Source organism: Scyliorhinus canicula, chromosome 10 (genome assembly GCF_902713615.1).
Source record: "Scyliorhinus canicula chromosome 10, sScyCan1.1, whole genome shotgun sequence".
In the NCBI taxonomy this organism is placed as follows: domain Eukaryota; kingdom Metazoa; phylum Chordata; class Chondrichthyes; order Carcharhiniformes; family Scyliorhinidae; genus Scyliorhinus; species Scyliorhinus canicula.
This window is the reverse complement of record NC_052155.1, coordinates 123,895,272-123,915,043: the sequence shown is the minus strand read 5'-3', so window position 1 is coordinate 123,915,043 and position 19,772 is coordinate 123,895,272. Positions and strand designations below refer to the sequence as shown.

The following is a 19,772-nucleotide window of genomic DNA, read 5'->3' as shown; positions in this document are numbered from 1 at the left end:
GGGGCAAGGCCATGGAAAGCAAGGATGATAATTCCAAAATTCAGGCAATGCAGGTAAAGGAACACAGGCCTGATAGGGGCTTGCCATAAATTAAGACATATGGTGAGACTTCTGTTTCTTCAGATTGCTTCATTATGAATATTTGGCTGAATTCCAAGATTCATTAATGGATCAGCATGGCAGGGGTCTATTTACACAGGCTGAAGTGGGGTGTTAGCGTTGACTGACATCTTTATGAAGTTATGTTGCAAAGTTATTATGCAAAGATATGCAGGTCAGGTGGGTTCATGGGATTATGGGCTAGGTTGGGGGAGTGGGCCCAGGTACTGCTTGTTTGGCTAGGCAGGGTGCTCTTTCAGAGGGTCAGTGCAAACACGATGGGCCGAATGACCTTCTGCACTGTAGGAATTTTATGGATTCTTTCTTTGATTTTTTTAAATGTCAGGATGTATATTTGGAAAAGACTAAGAGTTTTGATGTGCAAAAGCTTCTATTATTGCAACTATGAATGGCAATGTCTGATTGACACTTTTGTAAGTGCAGCAAATTTTTCAAAGCAGATTCTGAATGGGTGTTTTTATTCACGAGCATTTTGAGATGACCCATTATTGTTATTACATGGCTCATTGGTTTTGCACCAATGGGTGTGTGGATATGGAAGAGACATAGGGGATATGAGGGAGCTTGGAGGGGGCATGAGAGAAAAGAGAGTTATTGGAAGGGACATGGAGTGCTATGCGGGATATAAGTGAATAGTGGTAAGAGCTTTTAAATTTATCTTTCAAAAGATTTCCGAATCTAGACTATGCCAGTCCTTGGGAAACTGACCTGACGGTGTGAAAATTGGGGGTCAGGTGGGTGGTGGGGGGGAGGAGATGGGGTGTAGATTGGGAGGGGGATGGAAACAAGTTTGAGGGGGGGGGTTGGTGGCCGGTGATGTGATGCTTGCGATGGAAGATAAATCAGGAGCGCGAAGTGTGGGCTCCCTGCCCATATTTATATCCGATGTTGCTGAAAATTTCTGCCATTGGGAATCCTGGAATTGGGTATGGTCTACCATATGTAAAGGTCTCTGGAGTCAGCCCGGCTTTGTGAAAATCCAGGCCCGAGATCGTGAATAGACTGGAGTTTGGAGCAGGGATTAAAACAATAGCTTTGGTCTTCCCAATATTTAGTTTGAGGAAATTTCTGCCACACCAAACTTCTATATAACATTATAGATCACCTTTAACGTAGTTCCATATGTGTTTAATGCTGTGCCATCATTGTTCTCCTCTTGGAAGAATTACTAAGACTACCATTAATTTGCATGTCATATACATTTGCTAGCATCACTTGAGAAGGTTTAAACTAGTGTGACAGGGTGGTGGTTGCCAAGTAATAGGTCAGTAGGTGAAGTAACTGAGGAAGCGCTAATGACTAAGGCCAGTAAGACTAAGAGGAAGTGCAGGCAGGGAGACATTGCTGAACAGGGCAGGACTGGTGGGGCATGATTCTCCGCTCCCACGCCGGGTGGGAGAATCGCGGGAGGGCCGTTCTGGCACCCGCCCGCGATTCTCCCACACCCCACAAAATGGCGTGTCGAGTTTTGCGACACGCTGCTCGGAGAATCGCGGGCCGCCGTTTTTCCTGGCGACCAGCGATTCTCTGACCCAGATGGGCCGAGCGGCCTGCCGTTCCCGACCGGTTCACACCGGCGGCAACCACACCTGGTCGCTGCCGGCGTGAACAGCGCGCCAAAGGTGAGTATGGGGCTTGTGGGGGGCGGAGAGGGGAGTGAGCACCACGACCGTGCTCGGGAGGGGACTAGCCCGCGATCGGTGCACACTGATCATCGGGCCAGCGTCTCAAAGGGACGCACTCTTTCCCCTCCGCCGCCCCGCAAGATCAAGCCGTCACGTCTTGCGGGGCAGCGGAGGGGAAGACGGCAACCGCGCATGCGCGGGTTTGAGCCGTCAGCCGTCATGACGCCAGCCGCGCATGCGCGGGTTGGAGCCGGCCAACCTGCGCATGCACGGCTGACATCATTAGGCGCGCCGGCCGCGTCATTCTCGGCGCGCCGGGCCTTGACGCCAGCGACAAGGCCCCGCGGCCGAGATTTACGGCACGGCCCTCCTAGCCTCCCCCCCGGGGGGGGGGGATAGGGGGCAAGGAGCGGCATCCGACGCCGTCGTGAACCTCTCCGGGTTTCACGACAGTGTCGGGCCTTGCGGAGAATTCAGCCTGTGGTCTGAAGTACATTTGCTTAAATGTGAGAAGTAAGGCCAGAGGAACTTAGAGCTTGGATTAGTATTTGGAACTATGATGTTGTTGCCATTACAGAGACTTGGTTGAGGGAGGGACAGGAATGGCAGCTAAACTATCCAGGATTCAGGCAGGATAGAGGAGGTTGTAAAAGGGGGTGGGAGAGTTGCATTACTGATTAAGGAGAATATCACAGTTCTACTGAGGGAGGTCACCATCGAGGGCTCAAGGATGCCATCAAAACAGAGATGGTAACAGTAAAAGTGGCAATGGTGGAGGTGCTGGACACCCTGCACCCGACACAGGAAAAGGCAGAAAGGCGTCTGGAGATTACGATCTGGGAGCTGGAGAAGGCCTCGGCCGACCAGAGCGATCGGATCGTACTAGAGACGGAAATGGCAAGATTGTCGGTGACGATGCAAGGGACACTAAAGGGGAAGCTCGAGGAGCAAGAAAATCGGTTGTGTTGCCAACATCTCCGTATTGTGGACCGACCGGAGGGAACCGGGAGCAGGAGCCCTGCGGAATACGTGGTCCAAATGTTAGGCAAACTGGTGGCAAGGGAAATCTTCTCCAACTTCAAGATTGTACTTCCAAAATTCCACCAACACATCTCCTATCCCACTAGGGGCCCTAACATCTTTGACCACTGCTAATTCCTCCTGGTGCTCCGGTTTCCTCCCACATTCCAAAGATGTGCAGGTTAAGTGGATTGGCTATGCTATATTGCCCCTTAGTGTCCATGGGCTAGATGGGATTACTGGGATAAGGTGGGGTGCTCTTTCGAACGGTCAGTGTGGACCCGATGGGCCAAATAGCCTCCTGGAGCTGTGAGGCAGCAGTGCTAACCACTGTGCCTCCTATTAAAACATTTTATCCTGACAAGGGTGTTTGATATATGAGCATTTGTCACCTGTTATCCTGTTATACTGTGTAAATCATGCTGAGTTGGTTGTTTAACATGAGGATTGTGCAGTATTTACCTATTTTTTCGTTGTGTTGTAATCCTTGCTTTTACACTGAGGGAATACATTTTTTAGTTCCCTTCACCTTATTTATAGATATGAGTAGCACCACAGCAGGGTGGCATTTAGGTATCCTAGAAAGACTGATTTCCTTTTTCTCTGTAGTTGGCATCTCTGGTGTTGTTGGGGTAGGAGTAATCAATAACAACTGTCACTACCTGCAAAGCCAAATAAATATAGGAGACCAACCGAACAAAGGCTAGATATTTGTACTGGTGTACGCCTGGGCATGTCAGTTAATCCTTGGATATCTACCCTTTCTTGGGTTGGCTATTTCCTTTTCCTTCATCTGCTTGTCTAACTTTCCCTTAAATATTATACTACTTGCGTATGTATTGCTGAAAAAAGACATTTTGTCAAAGCTTTTTGTCTTGCACTCATCAGGACAATTGCAAGAAATTGCAAGAATACCAATGTCCAGGAAAATAACTTTATAATGTAGGAGAAGAGAATGCTGATTGGTTGACAAGTGGACTCTGATTGGTTGAGACATTGCCATGGAGAATGCATCCGTTGATGGTGACTGACAATTAGCTGCCAAACATTTATTGAAAATTTAAACAAGGCAGCTTGACTCTGATTGGGTCATGGCATTGCCCTGAGGAATGAACCAGCGAATGGCTATCACTTATTTTGTTTAGCTGAAACAGATGCAATGTGTGTGCATGGGGTTCATTTTACACCTGCATTCACCGACAGCGAGAACAGCGAACCGGACGCAAAGTCTTGTGAGAATTGGGAGATACGATTCCTGCCGGTGCAATCTCTTTTCCCGATTTTCCATGCCCCTTGCCGGTTGAATAACAAGGTAGACGTCCACAAAAAAGTGAGAATCTAATTTTAATAGATTTACATATAGTGTAATCCCACTACTGATCTTCCCCACCATATGATTTCCCTCCTCACTGAATATTTAGCAAGTTTTGAAAAGCAAATCGGTCGAAGGGATCCCCCTAGGGCGTAACGGTAAGTATAGTTCCGGGGGGGGGGGGGGGGGGGGGGAGGACATGCCTGGCAGTGCCTGACACTGTCCCCTGGCATGGCCATATATGGTGGCCTGCTGCTTAACCTTCGCAAAGAATTGGTGGGGGTCTGAAGTGGGGAGGAATGGTGTAATTTTCTCACATGCGTCCCGTAATTGGGTCACGGTTAAGGGGGTTGTGTACAGGAAATCTGTGTCTCCGTCTGCTGCGGCCCTGCGGTGTGTGGTTACTGGATTCATGGGGGTGTGTTGTGCCTGTTCAGTGGGGAGTTGGGGTGCTCTCCTTTTCTGGGGTTTCTCCTGCGTACTGATGGAACCATCAATTCACCAGACACGTGTTTTCCAATATGAATATAGGCTTTAATCTACTTACTACAGAGCCAGCCTGTTACCCGTTGATGAACTCTCGGTGAACTGCAGGCTGACTCTGGACAAGGGTATTTATACAGCAGTACAAGGGGGAGGAGTCGTGGGCGGAGCCAAGGGTGGAGCCCTGTACAAGCTCCTGAGCATTCCCAGAGCTACTCCCCCTAGTGGTCGGATAACACTACTGCGCTTACAAAGATACAGTGTGAATTACCATGTTACATTCACCACATTCACCCCCTGCAAAAAAATCAAGTCTGGCGGGGGTGGTGGTTTACAAAGTCAGTCTGTCCGGTGGTCGAACTGTCCGCTGTGATCTGCGGAGCACCGGGGTTGCAGCCTCTTGTGGTGGCTGGATGGGTGTTGTGTCCTGGGGTACGATGGCGGACTCCATGGAGGGTTGTATCCGAGCTTCATACTCTCCTGGTTCGACCGGGAACTGGGGGCTGGCTGGCGCGGGTGCGCGGAACTGGTGGAGCGAGCTCGTGGGCTCGGGAGCGCGAGGGGGCGGCAGCATGGGGTGTAGGGTGAGAGGTCCTTCTGTGGGGGTGGAGGGGTCGCTGGATCCGGCGGGTGCCAGATCCCGGAGGGATACAGTGTCCTGACGGGCCGCCAGGGAACTCGACGAATGCGTACTGGGGTTGGAGTGGAGCAGGCGCACCTTTTCAATAAGGGGGTCGGTTTTGTGTGCCCTGACGTGTTTCCTCAGAAGTACGGGGCCTGGTGTCCTCAGCCATGCCGGAAGTGAGACCCCCGTGGTAGTGCCCCTGGAAAAAATAGCGTGTATAATAGCGTGGAGCGCGTTTGGGCGGACTTCCTGCCACTGGGTGACTTGGAGCTTTCTAGACCGGAGGGTTAGCAGGACGGTCTTCCAGACCGCCGCATTCTCCCTCTCCACCTGCCCGTTCCGCCTGGGGTTGTAGCTGGTAGTCCTGCTTGAGGCAATGTCCTTGTCGAGCAGGTACTGACGCAGCTCGTCGCTCATGAACGACGAACCCCGGTCGCTGTGTACGTAGCTGGGGAAACCAAACAGGGTGAAGATGCTATGCAGGGCCCTAATGACTGTGTGGGAGGTCATGTTGGGGCACGGGATAGCAAATGGGAAACGGGAGAACTCATCTACGACGTTTAGAAAGTAAACGGTCTTGTTAGTTGAGGGGAGTGGCCCTTTGAAATCAATCGCGAGGCGTTCAAAGGGCCTAGAAGCCTTGACCAGGTGGGCCCTGTCTGGTCTATAGAAGTGCGGTTTGCACTCCGCACAGATCGGGCAGTCCCTGGAGACCGCTTTTACCTCCTCGTTGTAGAAAGGCAGGTTTTGGGCTCTGATGTAGTGGGCGAGCTGGGTGACCCCCGGGTGGCAGAGGTAATTGTGGATGACTTTCAATCGGTCAATCTGCGCGCTGGCGCATGTCCCGCGGGATAGGGCATCCGGAGGCTCGTTGAGCTTCCCGGGTCGATACTTAATATCGTAATTGTAGGTGGAGAGTTCGATCCTCCACCTCAGAATTTTGTCGTTTTTTATTTTGCCCCTTTGCGAGTTGTCAAACATGAAGGCAACCGATCTTTGGTCGGTGATGAGGGTGAACCTCCTACCTGCGAGGTAGTGCCTCCAGTAACGAATAGCCTCCACAATGGCTTGTGCTTCTTTCTCGACTGAGGAGTGTCGGAGTTCTGAAGCGGAGATGGTACGGGAGAAAATTGCGACTGGTCTCCCTGCCTGATTTAGTGTGGCTGCTAGAGCTACCTCTGAGGCGTCGCTCTTAACCTGAAATGGAGTGGATTCATCCACCGCCCGCATGACCGCTTTGGCGATGTCCTCCTTGATGCCGTCGAAGGCCAGGCGTGCCTCGGCTGACAGGGGAAATCGTGTGGTCCTAAAGAGTGGGCGGGCTTTGTCCGCATATTGAGGGACCCACTGGGTGTAGTAGGAGAAGAAGCCCAAGCACCGTTTGAGGCCCTTGGGGCAATGGGGGAGGGGGAGTTTGAAGCATACGGTCCGGGTCTGGGCCCAGGACTCCGTTTTCCACGACATAGCCGAGGATGGCTAGTCTTGTTGTGCGGAAAACGCATTTCTCCTTGTTGTACGTGAGATTCAGTTTCTGTGCCGTCTGGAGAAAACGGTGGAGGTTGTCGTCGTGGTCCTGCTGGTCATAGCCGCAGATGGTGACATTGTCCAAGTACGGAAACATGGCCTGCAGCCCGTACTGGTCCACCATTCGGTCCATTGTTCGTTGGAACACCGAGACCCCATTAGTGATGCCGAAAGGGACCCGGAGGAAATGGAAGAGGCGGCCATCGGCCTCGAATGCCGTGTAGTGTCGGTCCTCCAGGCCGATTGGGAGCTGCTGGTATGTAGACTTCAGATCCACCGTGGAAAAGAGCCGGTACTGGGCGATCTGGTTTACCATGCCTGCAATCCTGGGGAGGGGATACGCGTCGAGGAGCGTAAATCTATTTATGGTCTGACTATAGTCGACAACCATGCGGAATTTTTCCCCGGTCTTAACGACCACCACCTGAGCTCTCCAGGGGCTGTTGCTGGCCTCTATAATCCCCTCACTGAGAAGCCTTCGGACCTCTGTTCTGATAAATACCCTATCCTGCAGGCTGTACCGCCTGCTACGAGTGGCTACGGGTTTACAGTCCTTTGTGAGATTTGCGAAGAGAGGAGGGGGGGGGATTCGCAGCGTAGTGAGGCTGCAGATAGTGAGTGGGGGCAAGGGCCCGCCGAAGCTGAGGGTGAGGCTCGGTTACATTGAAAGTCTAGGCCTAATTCAGATGTGCTGGAGTGGCCCCGTGATGACTGCCCTCTGAGTTCATAGTCGTACTCTTCCGATGAATTGTCCGAGCGTGGAGATGCAGGTCGGGCCCGTGGATCGCACGTGGCGGGCGGCGAGGAAGATGGCGTCCAAGATGGCGGCCCCCATGAGTCGCACGTGGCCGGCCGCGTGCTGGAGGTTTGCCAAGATGGCGGCCCTCATGGATCGCACGTGGCGGGGGGGGGGCGGAGTCGGGGCATAGGCCGCAGCGTTTCGGGCCCTGCGGGTGTGGGGAGCGATTACTTCGTGCCGCTGGGGAGTTGGAAGCTGGGGCCCTTTTTGCGAGGCACACTCTTGCGTCGTGGCCTTTCCGCCCACAGCTGCTGCAGCTCGCGTTGCGGGCCAGGCAGTGCTGCCGCGGGTGCTGATTCTGGCCGCAGAAATGGCAGGCTGGAGCAGTATAGTGGCTGGCTGGAGCAGCATAGTGGCTGGCTGGGGCAGCATGGTGCCTGGGCGGCCGCGGGCACAGCCCTGGGGGAGTCGCTGGTCGGCCGCGGGCACAGCCCTGGGGGAGTCGCTGGTCGGGGGCCCATGATTGGGTCGAGGGGTCCGCGGGGAACGAGTTAAGGCTGCGGAAGGAGACCTCCATCGTGGTCGCAGCTTCCACAGTTGTTTCTAAGTCTTGGGCCCCCTTTTCCAGCAGTCGTTGGCGCACATAATTAGACCTGAGGCCCGCTACAAAAACATCGCGTACAGCAAGTTCTCTGTGTTCAGCCGCGGTAACTGCTTGATAATTACAGTAATTTGACAAATTATTGAGTTCCCTTAAAAATTCGGCGAGTGATTCTGTAAGCCGCTGGCGGCGAGTCGTGAACACATGGCGTGCGTAAACTTCGTTAATGAGCCTTACAAATATCTTATCGAGTACCGCTAGCGCTGCGGTATATGAACCGGCCGAGTTTTGTTGCGTAGAGATTCTGTGGCTCACCCTCGCGTGCAGTAGACTTAACTTCTGTTCCTCTGTCGTTTCAGCTGTGCTCGCTTCTGCCAGGTAGGCCTTAAAGCACCGTAGCCAGTGGGAGAAGATTTATTTTGCCTCTGCATCCTGCGGGTCGAGTCCAAGCGTCCAGGCTTGAGGGCCGATTCCATGATCGATCTTGACTGTTCTTAAGTAGATTAAATTGATGGAACCATCAATTCACCAGACACGTGTTTTCCAATATCTATATAGGCTTTAATCTACTTACTACAGAGCCAGCCTGTTACCTGTTGATGAACTCTCGGTGAACTGCAGGCTGACTCTGGACAAGGGTATTTATACAGCAGCACAAGGGGGAGGAGTCGTGGGCCGAGCCAAGTGTGGAGCCCTGTACAAGCTCCTGAGCATTCCCAGAGCTACTCCCCCTAGTGGTCGGATAACGCTACTGCGCTTACAAAGATACAGTGTGAATTACCATGTTACATTCACCACACGTACATGCTCCATGTACGTATCTATGGGCTGTTTTGTTTAATTCTTGCCAATCTGGGCAGTTTTCCTGATCTAGTTGGGGTCTGAATGTGCTCTGAAAGCCATTTTGAACAGAAAGCAGTGATTGCAATTCTGCAATTTGCTTCCGGCACTTTGCGTGGTCTACCGAGCTCTGCCTTTGTTCCGTTGTGGAAGCATGGAGTGCTCGTAGGGCTGCTTTTAAATCATTGCACTGTTTCTGCAATGCTTCTACCTGCTGTTCTATTTCCTGTCTTACCAAGACTGCACTTGTGTGTCCTGGTGGACCTTGTCATACTGGGTCTGGAAGCTGCTTAAGTGCGCCAGACAAGACTGGTGTGCCCTCTTGGCATCATCCACCACTCTGTCTTTTGCTGCTAGTTTCTCTTTCAACTCTTTATTCTCCTTATCTATCTCGCTTACGTCTACCTTACTGGTTCTATCTATCTCTCCTCTATCTCTCTACGGAGCGTCTGAACGACCTCCTCTGTGCCTCGCAATTGTGCCAGACAGGACACGATTGCCATCGGTTTGCGAGCTTTTCCCAAGCTCTTCTTGTGGATCTCTGTCAGGTTCTCCCACCAAGTATGTCCTATACTCCCGGGACCTGTTTCTTCATTCGCGCAAAATTCGCTCCAAAGGGGCCATCCTTTCCCTTTAAGGTACTTCCTAATTTCTTCTTCCCAAACGGGACACTGTCCTACTCTACTGGTCGCTGCGACCTCGAATTCCTGTGGATTCATAAGGCGTTCCATTGCCTTCATTGACATCTTTCCTATGTCTGGGTTCTGTACTAAATTTGGAACGGGGTGATAAAGCGGTGATGCAAACACGGGTACGGCTTACGCTAATTTCCGGCCGACAAAACTCCTGACAGTTTTACGCAACAAAATCTCTCAGGTTTACCTTATATCCCTGTTTTTTTTTTAAAATAATTTTTATTAAGATTTTCAAAAACATATCAAAAACATAAAATAACAGCAAGAAAACCGTATTAACAACAACAAAAAGAAATAACACAATAACCCTCACTTTCTCCAATTTGATGAACCCCGCCATATCATTGATCCAGGCCTCCACGCTTGGGTGCTTCGCATCTTTCCATTGAAGCAAAATCCTCCGCCGGGCTACTAGGGACACAAAGGCCAGAACACCGGCCTCTTTCGCCTCCTGCACTCCCGGCTCCACTGCAACCCCAAAAATTGCGAGTCCCCAGCCTGGCTTGACCCTGGATCCTACCACCCTCGACACCGTCCTTGCTACCCCCTTCCAAAAGTCCCCCAGCGCTGGGCATGCCCAGAACATATGGGCATGGTTCGCTGGGCTCCCCGAGCACCTAGCACACCTGTCTTCGCCCCCGAAAAACCTACTCATCCTCGTCCCGGTCATGTGGGCCCTGTGCAGCACCTTGAACTGTATGAGGCTAAGCCTCGCACAGGAAGAGGAGGAATTCACTCTCTCCAGGGCATCCGCCCACGTCCCCTCCGCAATCTCCTCACCCAGCTCTTCTTCCCATTTACCCTTACACGTCCGAAATCCTCTCCCCTCCAACCCACACCCCCTAGAGCACCCTGTACCGTACCCCACGTGGGGGCAGCAGAGGGAAGCCCTCCATCTGCCGCCTGGCAAACGCCCTAACCTGCATGTTCCCCGGGGGGAGCCCAAACTTCCCCTCTAACTCACCCAGGCTCGCAAACCTCCCATCCACAAACAGGTCCCTCAACCTCCTAATACCTACCCTATGCCAGCCAAGAAACCCACCATCGATGCTCCCTGGAACAAACCGGTGGTCCCCCCATATTGGGGACTCCAATGAGCCCCCCACCTCCCCCCTATGCCGTCTCTATTGCCCCCAAATTTTGAGGGTAGCCGCCACCACCGGGCTCGTGATATATCTCGTTGGAGGGAGCGGCAACGGCACCGTTACCAGCGCCTCCAGCCTCGTGTCCACGCAGGACGCCATCTCCATCCTCTTCCATGCTGCCCCTGCCCCGTCCATTACCCACTTACGCACCATCGCTGCGTTAGCAGTCCAATAGTACCCACAGAGGTTGGGCAATGCCAGCCCCCCCATCCCTGCCCCGCTCCAAAAACACCCTTCTCACCCTCAGAGTCCCATGCGCCCATACAAATCCCGTAATACTCCTATTGACCCTCCTAAAAAGGCCTTCGGGATAAGGATGGGGAGGCACTGGAACAGGAACAAAAACCTCGGGAACACCGTCATCTTGACGGACTGCACCCTGCCCGCCAGCGACAGCGGCAACATGTCCCAACTTTTAAACTCCTCCTCCATTTGCTCCACCAGCCTAGTGAGGTTAAGTTTAAGCTCCTAGCCACCTGGACTCCCAGGTACCGAAAGCTCCTCCCTACCCTTTTCAGTGGGAGCCTACCAATCCCTTCCTCTTGATCCCCCGGGTGCACGACGAACAGCTCACTCTTACCCAGGTTGAGCTTGTATCCAGAAAAGCCCCCAAATTCCCTAAGGATCGTCATCACCTCCGGCATTCCCCCCACTGGGTCCGCCACATATAACAAGTCATCTGCATATAATGACACTTGGTGCTCCTCCCCACCCCGCACCAGACACCTCCAATTCCTTGACTCCCTCAACGCCATGGCCAGGGGCTCAATTGCCAACGCAAAGAGCAAGGGGGACAGGGGACACCCCTGTCTCGTCCCCCGGTACAACCAAAAGTACTCCGATCTCCTCCTATTCGTGGCTACGCTCGCCATCGGGGCCTCATATAACAACCTCACCCATCTGACAAACCCCTCCCCAAACCCAAACCTTTCCAGCACCTCCCACAAGTACCCCCACTCAACCCTATCAAAGGCCTTCTCCGCGTCTAATGCTACCACTATCTCCGCCTCCCCTTCTACCGCCGGCATCATGATAACATTCAGAAGCCTACGTATATTGGTGTTCAGCTGCCTTCCCTTCACAAACCCCGTCTGGTTCTCATGAATGACCCCCGGCACACAGTCCTCTATCCTTGTGGCCAAGATCTTCGCCAGCAGCTTGGCATCCACATTTAACAACGAGATCGGCCTATATGATCCACATTGCAGGGGGTCCTTGTCCCGTTTAAGGATCAAAGAAATCAGCGCCCGTGACATAGTCGGGGGCAAAGCCCCCCCCTCCCTTGCCTGGTTAAAGGTCCTAACCAACAGGGGGCCCAGCAGGTCTGCATACATTTTGTAAAATTCGACCGGAAACCCATCCGGCCCTGGCGCCTTCCCCGACTGCATGCTACCTATCCCTTTGACCAGCTTCTCCAGCTCAATCGGCGCCCCCAGCCCCTCCACCTGTCCCTCTCCACCTTCGGGAATCTCAGCCTGTCCAAAAAGCGCCCCATTCCCCCCCCACCTCCACCGGGGACTCGGACCGGTACAATTCCCCATAAAAGTCCCTGAAGACCCCATTAATGTCCACCCCCCTGCGCACCACATTGCCTCCCCTATCCGTCACTCCACCAATCTCCCTGGCCGCGTCACGCTTACGAAGCTGATGCACCAGCATCCTACTCGCCGCCTCCCCATATTCGTACACCGCTCCCTGTGCCTTCCTCCACTGAGCTTCCGCCTTTCGGGTGGTCAGCAAGTCGAACCTGGCCTGAAGATTACATCGCTCCCTCAACAGTCCCTCCTCCGGAACCTCCGCGTATCTCCTGTCCACCCTCACCATCTCCCCCACTAACCTCTCCCTCTCTCTTTGCTCTCCCCTCTCTCTATGGGCTCGGATGGAAATCAACTCCCCTCTAACTACCGCCTTCAATGCTTCCCAAACCGTCCCCACCCGGACCTCCCCATTATCATTGGCCTCTAAGTACCTCTTGATACACCCCCGAACCCGCCCGCCCATCTTCTCATCCGCCAGCAGTCCTACCTCCAGGCGCCAGAGCGGGCGCTGGTCCCTCTCCTCCCCCAGCCCAAGGTCTACCCAGTGTGGGGCGTGGTCCGAAATGACTATGACCGAATACTCGGCATCCTCCACCCTCGAAATCAGCCCCCTGCTCAGGACAAAAAAATCGATCCGGGAATAGACTTTATGCTCGTGGGAAAAAAATGAATACTCCCTGGCCCTCGGCCTCGCGAACCTCCATGGATCCATCCCTCCCATCTGGTCCATAAACCCCCTCAACACCTTAGCCGCCGCGGGCCTCCTGCCCGTCCTGGACATGGATCGATCCAATGGGGGATCCAGCACCGTGTTAAAGTCCCCCCCCAGTATCAAACCCCCCGTCTCTAGATCCGGAAAGCAGGCCCAACATGCGCCGCATAAAACCCGCATCGTCGCAATTTGGGGCATAGACATTCATCAGCACCACCCGCTCCCCTTGCAACTTGCCGCTCACCATCACATACCTCCCTCCACTGTCAGCCACCACCTTTGACGCCTCAAACGACACCCTTTTTCCCACCCGAATCGCACCCCCCGATTTTTTTGCATCCAGCCCCGAATGAAACACCTGGCCTACCCAGCCCTTCCTCAGTCTAACCTGGTCCGCCACCTTCAGGTGCGTCTCCTGGAGCATAGCCACGTCCGCCTTCAGCCCCTTCAGGTGCGTAAACACCCGGGCCCGTTTGACCGGCCCATTCAGCCCCCTCACATTCCAAGTTATCAGCCGGATCAGAGGGCTCCCTGCCCCCCTGCCCTGCCGACTAGCCATAACCCGTCCCCTGCCTGCCCCAGGCCAGCGCCCCTTGCTCGGCCCGTTCCCCACGGCGGCAAACCCCCACCCCGGCCCCCCCTGCAGACTCCAGCTCCTTCCTGGCCATTTCAGCAGCATCCCGGTACCCCTCCCCCAGGCTAGGACCCCTCCCAGCCGCGTTACTCCCACCATAGCACTCCCGCGAGCCAGCTAACTTCTGCTGACCTCCGACCCCTCCCAACGTGGGGCCACTCCTCCTCCCCCAGACCCATCAGCAGACCCTCCTGCTCCCCCTCCCGCTCTTGCGCGGGAAAAAAGCCCGCGCTTCTCAGCTCCGACACTGCCCCCATCCACCCTCAGCGTGGGAAACAGAAGAAAAGCCCACGCTTTCCCTCTGCCCGACCCCGTCCCCGGAAAAAAAGACAGCACCCACCCTAGAAACAACACACAACCAGCTTAAAACAGCACGAAACAGCATAAAACAGAGACCCTTCCCACCAAACGTTAACACAGTTCTTTACAAACCCCCGACCCTCAGTCAGAGTCAAACTTCTCGGCCTGCACAAAGGCCCACGCCTCCTCCGGGGACTCAAAATAAAAGTGCCGGTCCTTCTAGGTGACCCACAGACGTGCCGGATGTAACATGCCAAACTTCACACCCTTTCTGTGGAGCACCGCCTTCGTCCGGTTGTACCCGGCCCTCCGCTTAGCCACCTCCGCATTCCAGTCCTGGTAGATCCGCACTACCGTGTTCTCCCACTTGCTGCTCCGCTCCTTCTTGGCCCACCTAAGCATGCACTCTCGGTCATCGAACAGGTGGAACCGCACCAGCACCGCCCGTGGCGGCTCATTCGGTTTGTGCCTCCTGGCCAGTATTCTGTGGGCCCCCTCCAGCTCCAGGGGCCCCTGGAAGGACCCAACTCCCATCAGCGAGTTCAACAAAATGACCACTTAGGCCCCCAGGTCTGACCCTTCCAGCCCCTCCGTGAGGCCCAGGATCCGCAAATTTTTCCGCCTCGACCGGTTCTCCATCTCCTCGAACCGCTCCTGCTACTTCTTGTGGAGCGCCTCGTGCATCTCCACCTTTACCGCGAGGGCCACGGCCTCATCCTCTCTTTCAGAGGCTTGTTGTCGGAGCTCCCGGATCTCCACCCCCTGGGCTGTCTGCGTCGCCAGCAGCTTGTCCGTATTCGCCTTCAGCGAGTCCAGCATCTCCACTTTGAGCTCCTAAAACAGCGCTGGAGAGTCTCCTGCTGCACCTGCGCCCACTGCCTCCATTCCTCGAGGCCTCCGCCGGCCGCCATCTTGATTCTCTTCCCCCGCTTTTTCTTAGGCGCTGCCACCGCTATTCTGCTGGCCCCGCTCCTGGTCAAGACCATAGACCACTGGGGATCCGCTGCAGACACCTTCCCACGTCGGGAACCGTCGAGCAAGTACCAAGTACCGCTGGGGGCCCTTAAAAGAGCCCAAAAGTCAGTTCCTGGTGGGAGCTGCCGAACGTGCGGCTTAGCTCTGCATAGCCGCAACCGGAAGTCCTTATATCCCTGTTAGTACGCATGCATTAACACACTTCCAAATTCTGGAGGCTTGATCAGTACTGTTTAAACTCTTGTGGTTCTTCTGTTTCCAATTGGATTTCTAATTCAAATTTTGGGTTCTCTCGGAGTGGGGGGGCCACTTCTAAGTCGAGTCCCATCAGAGTCGCCAGTAAATGTTGCTCATTATGCTTTCCTTAATTTGCTCTGTTTTAATTACCTTTGCTCAAGAGTCGCCAGGTATCTTTCTGATACCACCACAAGGTTCAAAACCGAATACTGATCAATGACTCGATACACCATTTGTAAGTTTGAAATCAGTGCACATTTATTTACACACACAGTCAATTATTACTCATGCACAAACTCTACTCACTAAACTACAACAACTACTAAAAGCCTATACTTAGCTTCGGGCGCCCACTCAGTTAGAGGAACAATGGCCATTGTCCGGTTCTGATACTGCTGGCTTCGAACTGGTATAGAATAGTAGCTAGGAGCGCCTATCTCGTAGCGTGCGTTGACCTTAGACATACTTGGCTGGTGCTTGGCGGGCCTCTCATCACTGAGAGCCAAATACCAAGGTGAAGATGAAGAGTTCTTAAGAGAGCGCTCTGACCTTGGGGACTCTGTTTTATACCCCAAAGGGTTTCACGCCCTTCTGGGCGGACCCTGGACTTGGTCCCAATTAATTGGACCATGTCCCAATCGTTTGTATCGATTATCTCCAATAGCGGAGCCGTTCCTCGATTGCTGTGCGGGCCCTAGGTAACCGTTGGCATGCCGTTGTTTTAGTCTCCACTGGCGCCGGGGAGTCTGCCCTGGTACCGATTGCTTAAATGTTTCTCTTTTTGTCCCGTGAGATAGCTCATTACTATGCTAATGGCTTGTAGTTTCAGTTCTGTCTGGGACCTGCAAGTTCCAATCCACAGGCAAACCTTGTACCTGCTTGTTTTCCTAGTGCTGTCCATTTTTCCCTGTACTCTTTGTGAATGTCCATTTTGGAATCGGGACGTGGCCACCCCAGGTGGTTACATGGGGATGGGAGGGGTGAGTCCCCGATGCTGATGCTTATGGTGGGGATGGGAGGGGTGAGTCCCCGATGCTGATGCTTGTGGTGGGGATGGGAGGGGTGAGTCCCCGATGCTGATGCTTGTGGTGGGGATGGGAGGGGTGAGTCCCCGATGCTGATGTTTGTGGTGGGGATGGGAGGGGTGAGTCCCCGATGCTGATGCTTGTGGTGGGGATGGGAGGGGTGAGTCCCCGATGCTGATGCTTGTGGTGGGGATGGGAGGGGTGAGTCCCCGATGCTGATGCTTGTGGTGGGGATGGGAGGGGTGATTCCCCGATGCTGATGCTTGTTGTGGGGATGGGAGGGGTGAGCCCCCGATGCTGATGCTTGTGGTGGGGATGGGAGGGGTGAGCCCCCGATGCTGATGCTTGTGGTGGGGATGGGAGGGGTGAGTCCCCGATGCTGATGCTTGTGGTGGGGATGGGAGGGGTGAGTCCCCGATGCTGATGCTTGTGGTGGGGATGGGAGGGGTGAGTCCCCGATGCTGATGCTTGTGGTGGGGATGGGAGGGGTGAGTCCCCGATGCTGATGCTTGTGGTGGGGATGGGAGGGGTGAGTCCCCGATGCTGATGCTTATGGTGGGTGGAGAAGCAAGAGCCCCTGATACTGATGCTTGTGGTGGGGGTGAGAGGTGAGAGCCTCCGATGCTGATGCTTGTGTTTGGGGGAGGGGTGAGAGCCCCGATGCTGATGTGTGTGGTGGGGGGAGCCCCCGATGCTGATGCGTGTGGTGGGGAGGAGCCCACAATGCTGCTGCGTATGGAGGGGGGAGGGAGGGGGGGGGGGGGATGAGAGCCCTGGATACTGATGCGTGGTGGAGGTGCTGCCCCTGCTGTCTGGGGTGGGGTGGGAGAGAGGTCACTCCTTATGTTTTGGGGGGTCCTCCATGTCTGTGGGGAGGGTTACTCTGTGCCGTTGCCCTGATCTCTGTGTAGCCGGCCTCATCGGCTCTGACAGACTCCACCCTATCACAGAGACGGTGTAAACCACCCCACTGAATTTGTTTTGAATTTCTCAAGATCTGGACTAATATCTTGGCTGTGCAGCTGAGGAGCTACATTCTGGGTTTCAGTCAGAGCTTGACACTGAAAAGATATTGGAAAATTCCACATTACACTTGCTCCGCTACCTTAAAAGCACTACATCAGTAATCCAGGAATTCCCATTCCAGATATTATGTTACATTAAAGGCTTCATTTAACAATTAAGCCATGATAACTTTTATGCGCGTATTAATTTTTTGGCCAGCTTACCTGTTTATGCATAATAATTTGTTTTATGATTTATTGTGCTCAAAATTCACTCGGGAATAAAACATGACTTACTGTAAAGGTAGTTGATGAGCTATTTAGAAGATGCAGCACATCCAGGTTAAATGAAAATGCAAAAGCTGTGTGATAGGTGGCCCTTTTAAGTGGCGATCTTTTGCCGACCACATAATCTGCTCGAGTCTTCCGTGCGGGAGGGCACAAACCCCGACCAGTGGGGGAAAAGCGCGGGGCCATGGGAGCAGGGGCCCAGGCAGTCGGGATCTGGGAGTCAAGGAGTAAAGAGCTGTATGATGCACCTCTATGTCTGTATATGGTTAAACCTCACTGTTGTTTCCAACAAACTTCTTTGTTATGTAAGAAGCCTCTGCCGTTATACCTCGTACTATTATATTCATTAGGTTGATTTTTTTTCTTCTTTCACTCAAATAAATACTTAGTGTAATTCCATTAGAAAACCAACATGTTTCCTGTTGTAGTTGGGTGCTCTTCTGTAGTACAGTGACAGCCAGAATTGATCAATTATTTTTTATATTTACAGGTGGAGATCCAAATATTAGACATTAAAATGTTTATGATGTTCTGGTTGTATTAATTATCTGAAGCCTACTAACTTTAGAAATTAAGACTTGGAACTAGAGTTGTAATTTTAAAAATCTATTACAGGTTCAAGCATTTAGGGATGAGAAGAATTTTAAGCATTCAACTAATGTCACACAGTTAACTTCTCTAAAGGAGCAAGAGAGGCACCATGAACTGGAATTGGCCTATTTAAAAAAAATGATGGAGGAAGAGGAGAAAAAGGTTCTCAACGCCATGGAACAGGTAATAGTGATTGTATATGGCCAATGTACAGTAGTTCTTGTGTGATTCCTTCATTATTAATCTGAATATAATTACTAATGGGACAATTCAAACTCATACTAAGCACATTGCTCCTACTTAACAGGATATTAAAAGGACACAATTTTTTTCTTTTAAATTTAGAGTACCCAATTATTTTTTCCAATTAAGGGCAATTTTAGCGTGACCAATCCACCTAATCTGCACATCTTTGGGTTGTGGCGTGAAATCCATGCAGACATGGGGAGAATGTGCAAACTCCACATAGACAGTGACCCGGGGCAAGGATCGAACCCGGGTCCTTAGCGCCATAGGCAGAAATGCTAACCACTGCGCCATCGGGCCACGCGAAAGGAAACCATTTTAGTGATTTAAATAATTACGTTTATTTTCTACTTACTCTTTGTAAGGTAAGCAAGGTTTGGAAGAGAGAAACACCATTTGGTTAAGCCTGTAAAATAATATATTAAATAATCACTTCTAATATTTTATGAAGGATGACAAGCAAGAGAGTTTGAGTAATTTCAGTCTGAACCTTAGTGCACATGAGTTCACTGACAATTTTCATTTCCAGTTAGTCTGACAAAATATATACTGTATATTTTGAGATTGAGGTCCAGATCCAGTGTGCAGGACTGCTTTAGTGTATTTTACTACATGATCGTTTGTGTTGACCCGAGATGAAATTTTAATTTGAGATCTTTGATGGAACAAATTTATGAAGTTTTAAGATGTTTATTTTTATAATGCAAAACTAGCAGTGAATAGACAAAAGAATCAATGTCGAGAATTGTTTGTGTGCAACTTGAACCATCAGATGCTGACCAATGATTTCAAAAGCTTGATACACCGACAACAAAATTGACATGAGCGAAATGACTAGATAGTGAAAGGATAGGAAAGGAAGAAATGCAAGCCACACAAAACCCCCAAAACATACTTGTGCGATTGATAGTAGGAACAACTGTCATAGATACAGAATCAATAAAAGCTTGCCCGGGTGAACCATGATGATGCTGAGAACTAGCAATTGCCAGAATACTGAGACAACTACATCATCTGACCATCAAAATAACAGCATAGAGATCCTCTGCACCTATTTTGTACTTAAGGTGTCAACCTCGACTCAGGGCAGCACGATGGCCCAGTGGTTAGCACTGCTGCACAGTGGTTAGCACTGCTGCCGTGCAGCACCAGGGATCTGGTTTCAATTCCAGCTTTGGATGACAGTGCAGAGTTTGCACATTCTCCTGTGTTTCATAGAAATTCTATGATTCTAGTGGTAGTACTCTTATTTTTGATTCAGAATGTGTGCCTTCCAGCCTGAACCTAGAGACTTAATTGCATAGTCTACCCATGTTGACATACCTCTGCAGAACTAAAGGAATGTTGCATTGTCATCTTATCTCTCCAGTTGCCCCCTCAGCTGGTCATAAAAATATCCCATTCAAAGAAGAACAGGAAAGTTTTCTCAATGACCTATAGAAAATGTATCCCTCAGCAAACACCCAAAACAGATTATCTAGTAATTTATT

The 19,772-nt window shown here is 52.1% G+C and overlaps 1 protein-coding gene across 3 annotated transcripts in view; it reads left to right on the top strand.

Annotated features, from left to right (window-relative positions):
* Window positions 1–19,772, top strand: part of LOC119972645 (early endosome antigen 1-like) — a 99,622-nt gene that overhangs the window by 59,958 nt on the left and 19,892 nt on the right. For all 3 annotated transcript variants that reach the window (XM_038809680.1, XM_038809682.1, XM_038809679.1), the window contains exon 9: window positions 18,061–18,219. In XM_038809680.1, the coding sequence (XP_038665608.1) occupies window positions 18,061–18,219 (159 nt within the window). The remainder of the gene's footprint in view (window positions 1–18,060; window positions 18,220–19,772) is intronic.